The sequence below is a fragment of the Poecilia formosa genome, unplaced genomic scaffold, assembly GCF_000485575.1.
Source record: "Poecilia formosa unplaced genomic scaffold, Poecilia_formosa-5.1.2 Scaffold292, whole genome shotgun sequence".
In the NCBI taxonomy this organism is placed as follows: domain Eukaryota; kingdom Metazoa; phylum Chordata; class Actinopteri; order Cyprinodontiformes; family Poeciliidae; genus Poecilia; species Poecilia formosa.
In genome coordinates this window covers 80,804-85,760 of record NW_006800231.1, presented here as the reverse complement: position 1 = coordinate 85,760, position 4,957 = coordinate 80,804, and the positions used below count along the sequence as shown (strand labels likewise).

At 37.8% G+C, this 4,957-nt stretch overlaps 1 protein-coding gene across 1 annotated transcript in view; it reads right to left on the bottom strand.

The window, feature by feature from the left end:
• Positions 1 to 1,093: 1,093 nt before the first annotated feature.
• LOC103151780 (chloride anion exchanger) overlaps positions 1,094 to 4,957 on the bottom strand; it is a 16,431-nt gene continuing 12,567 nt past the window's right edge. The window contains exons 16-20 of the mRNA XM_007572003.2: positions 3,215 to 3,453; positions 3,071 to 3,125; positions 2,415 to 2,560; positions 1,582 to 1,641; positions 1,094 to 1,166 (exon numbers count right to left, since the gene is read on the bottom strand). Coding sequence (XP_007572065.1) covers positions 1,134 to 1,166; positions 1,582 to 1,641; positions 2,415 to 2,560; positions 3,071 to 3,125; positions 3,215 to 3,453 — 533 coding nt within the window. The 3' untranslated portion in view covers positions 1,094 to 1,133. The remainder of the gene's footprint in view (positions 1,167 to 1,581; positions 1,642 to 2,414; positions 2,561 to 3,070; positions 3,126 to 3,214; positions 3,454 to 4,957) is intronic.

The following is a 4,957-nucleotide window of genomic DNA, read 5'->3' as shown; positions in this document are numbered from 1 at the left end:
CATCTGCACCTCATCTAGGTCCTATGTTTCTCACACAGAAACAATCACATAAAACATTTTCTTTTATATATAAAAAAAACTTACACTTTTGTAAATACAAGCTTAGATAAACAACAGACATTATATATGAAAGATATATGAAATGTTTTGCAGGAATTCATTACATAACTGATCATTATCAGCGTAAAAACCTGATAAAAGCAGGAGTCCTGCCCACAGCCATCACTGTACAATAACACCCATGAATTTCTAGTTAATATGTCTTTTAAATTCCCTTTGGGATCAATAAAGTATTTTTAAATTTGAATTTGAGTGGTGGATGTTTGCTGTTCTGGAGCATCCAGGTGTGTGTTAACACGAATTCAAGAACACTTCACATCATAAGTGTGTGTTAACATGATGCCAAGACATCACTGATGACCTCAGGGAAACAACTGCTGCTGCCCATCAATCTGGGAAGAGTTATAGAGCCACGTTCAAACGTTTTCATGTGAAAGATGACTGAAAAGTGGAACAGATTTAAATTCCTCCCTAAGTGAATCTGGACTCCATGGACTTGAATTTGAATTGGGTCCGTTTTCCATTTGTTGTTGCTTGTCTGCAATACACAGATCCATGTTTGGATGTTTGACAGAAAACAAACTGCAACTTTTCATCATCGTCATCTGAATGTGAAGCCAGAAGCTAAAGCTTGACTTAAATCGGCTCAAATGGCTGAAAGACAACAGAACGGCCCAGTCAAAGTTCAAATCTAAACCTGATTGATGTTAAGCGATGGGGTATTAGGAGAAATGTGCATAAATCAGTTCCTGTAGCCATTCAGAATGACGTGAGAGACGAAAACAGTAAGAGTTGTTCCTGCTAGCGCCACCATGAGGTGAACTCTGTCTTTTCACGCTTGTGTTTTGTTTTTCAGTTAGATTTCATCATGTATTGTTAATCTGGGATTGTATTAAATTTTTTTTTTCAACCAATGCAATATGGATTTACCTTTTCGTAATGATTTTACAATCATTTAAACCGTAATCTCTAAAACATATATTAATTAGGCATGATAAATGAAGCGATGTATAAAATATATAGTCTTCTTTTCTTTTTGCCGTTTCGTTTATTGATTTCGTCTTCTGTCCCGGTTAGAACTTGGTCTCTGCAGCTGGCACTGGACCCTGCAAGACAAGAGTTTCACATGTATTTTTCACATTTTGCGTCTTTATGGAGGTTTTATGTGACAAACACATAAACAGAGCTGAGCACTTTTTAAAGTTTATATGTAAGAACTAACCAACAGATTATTCCTTCACTTTTACATTTCTCTGCTTTGCCTGTAGCTCAGAGTGAGGCTTATGGTCTGCATATAGACCGAAGCATGAGCTTATGAAGACGGCATGTTTTATTTCTTTGGAGTGGTGCTTTATGTGTTTCGTCCTTGACCTACATACAGCTGAATGAAATGAAACAAGTTAAATATTTCCCAAAACTCAAACAATGAGTGCACCGAGTGGCAATGACCCGACTGTACGGGACGATTACAACAGCAGGAAGCTTCAGCTGGGAAAAAAATAAATAAAAAAATCAGCTTACATTTTTATCTCTGCTCCTCAGATTGCCACTCGGATGGTGGACCGTCACTGTTGTCAGTATCTGTAGGGAAACATGAACACATTCAGGTTTTGTACATTTTGATTGTGCAGGTGGAACCAATCATGCTGGATAAAAATACAAACATTTCTCGCTTTTCGTTTCTGACATAAGACATTTCCAGTTTTAGATCAGTTGGGATTACTGCAGTTAGTTCTATTTGCTAAATTCTGCCTTCAAATTAGACGTTTGTAGTTCGTCCTGTGGATGTGAGCATCCTGCTTCCTTGTGTGACATCACAGGGAAGTGGAAAGAAAGCAGGAAGAGAATTGTGGGCTTCCTCCAAAAGTTAGGTGATCGCATGTTGAAATAATTACAGAATGTCCAGCATTGTGCTGGTCAGGAAAGAGACGGGTTCTGTGACCCAGAGGTGAAAGTGTTTGGGTGTAGAAGGCTGGCCCAGGAAGTTAAAGTTGCTTCCAAATAGACATTAATCCTCAGTATAACAGCAGATTAGTTATGAGCGACGTCAGAACAGCAAAGTGTAGATTTTAGTTCTAGAACTTCAAATAAGATCTAGAGAAGTTTATGGATTCATGCCTGAAACGTTTAATCTAAGACATACAGTTAATGCAATTCAATCTAAATACTAAACTTCAGAGTTTGAAGAATGTAAGAAAGAAAAAGAAAAGAAAAATTGCAACATTTGTTTAGCATATAGAGTGCTGTTGGTGATCCTAACTGAGCTAAAACAGGAAGCGTTTAGTCTGATTTAATGTCAGACAACTAGGAAATGGTTGCCATTCGTGATGTGATCTAATGAGAAGGTTTTTAACCTTATCCCGGTCTGCTTTCCTTTCTGTCGTCTCTGGATGTTTCTCCAAAATGTGCAGCATGGCGTCGTGCAGCGTTAGGAAGAACATGGAGGGCTGAACCTCCTCATCAAAGAAGCAACACTTGTGGAGTTTCTCCAGGATGTACGCTGTGGATCAGAAGAAATGAGAGTTACATCAAAACTTCCTGTTTCTGTTGATGTGAGAGCTTTAGTTTATGTCTTTTCAAAATCAGTTAGTTTTAGTCTTGGTGTGATGCTTTAAACTCAACTTCCAATATTCGTACTGGACTGTCAACTTAAATGCAAATGAAAGACGACACTGGAAGTCTACAATTTTTGCTCATTCTTCTTGGTAAAACAACCCGACTCAGTCAGATTGGATGGAGAGAATCTGTAGAAATCTATTTTCAGATTCTCATTCAGATTTACATCTGGACTTTGACTGGGCCATTCTAACACATCTAAACCATTCTGATGTAGCTCTGGCAGTCTGTTAGGGTCATAGTTCTGCTGAAAGGTGAACTTTGACCTGGTATCAAGTCTTTTGCTGTCTCTTTTCTTGTGTTTCTTCGATTGATGAACCAGAGAAAATGGACATTTTAAAGATGAAGCTGCTAACGGTGTTGGAACTTGTCGGAACCGGAGTTTCACACTTACGATCACAAGCTACGATGTAGACCTCAACTTCAACACGGACCAGTTCTTTCAGCAACTGCAAAGGAAACGGAGAGATGAAGGTGGTAGGGGAAAAGGTGGGAGCGATAAGAAGATATTCAGATCACAGGAAACAGAATCCCTCACGGTTTTGAGTCCCTTCAGTCCAGATATGTCCAGAAAGGAGACAGCAGCGAAGTCCAGCACCAGGCTGTGAATGTCCACCCTGGGAACCACCATGTTGGCAGGAAGCTCGGCGTTCCAGTCGATGCGGATGGGAAGGTCCTTGAAGTCGATGGGCTTGTCCAGCTCCTCGTTGTCGCTGTCTTCTAACGGGTCCACCAGGGAACCGTTTGTTGTGTTCAGGAACCCTTTCTGCAGCAGGAAAACATAGATTTATTTTTAATCAGGGAGATTTTAAACATTTTAAATGGCAGATAGATTCCTTCTTACTGGGCTCTTTACTGGTAGTTATGTTGCCAAATGCAAATCCACAATGTTTTTAAGGCATTTTTGTCATAGTGGAATAACAAGACAGTTAAAATGTCACCAGGATGTTTTCTACATACAGTGGACCTCCATCTATTCACAGTTCAGTATTCATGGATTTTTTTGTGGAATGTAATTCATTCATTCATGGGAAACCTGCCAATCCAAAGACTTTTTGTAGCATATCTAGAAAAAATGCTGTTCGGCGCATTATTGACTGGTATTTACATGCAAATGAAGGATGGAACGATGGAAATGTCTTTGGGATGTTATTCTGAATGTTCTCATGTTGCAGATTACTGACTGCATTTTCAATAATCGTTAGTCTGTGTGCCTGATTTTTTTTTTTTACAGTGCAAACTACAAACCAAAGTAAAACAAAGTATCGTTCAAAGTGATATTAAATGTCCATGTCAGACACACTCAGTGTCCTCATTTTTCACAAATGTACAATGTGAATAATATGAATAGTTTGAAATGTAATCAAAGAGTCTGTTAATGACCATTCAGTGCTGGATTCAACAATGTTATTACAGAAACATTGTTTTAGTTTATGTCAATATGGGGAATGATGTCTGTTTGACTTCTGCATATTTCATTAATTATTAAAGTCAAGTTAAGCAGTCTTAACTTGACTTTAATCACACATCCTGGTCTTGGATGTTCTGGAAGAGCAAAATAAGGGATTATCGACAATCCACCTTTTGTTTTTTTATGGGTTACTGGCACAGATAGAGGAAGATAATTCCAATCAGACCATCGTAAATCTTTATCTATACAACACAAAAGCACGAGAACTGTCAGGATCACAGGCTTGTTTGTGTCCCATCACAACGTTTAATCTTGATAGAAGGAAATAAATCTGTCACTGTTTACTAGAAAGCATATCTGCACTCGGTTCGATTGGGGTTTTTCCAAATGAGGATGATTCGTTTTATATGGAAGTCAGATTTGTTTACATGCCAGCAATTACGAATAATTCTCTGCTTTTTCCTACATTATCAGCTGCTTATATCATGTAGATCAAATTTATTGGTTTCTGTTGAATTGTCTCTACCGCCACAACATTTACGCACAAGTTATGCTATGCTATATATAGTTTTAATTTGTTTTTACTGTATTTCTTATTTTTATGTATGAAATTGGATGAATGTTTGTATCTTGTGGTGTTTATTTTATGTGACTACGGATGGAAATGAACATTTAGCTAAATCTGGCATATTTACCACAACTAACATGCACTGCTCCATTTAAATAAAATCAATCAGTTCGTTGTATAAGTTTTAACATGAACATGGTTGAACAAGTTGCTATAATATGTCAAACATATTCTATACATTCCAATTAGACATTTTTTTCTAAAACTGTCCTAAACTGGTACAATGTCCCAAGTCCTACAGT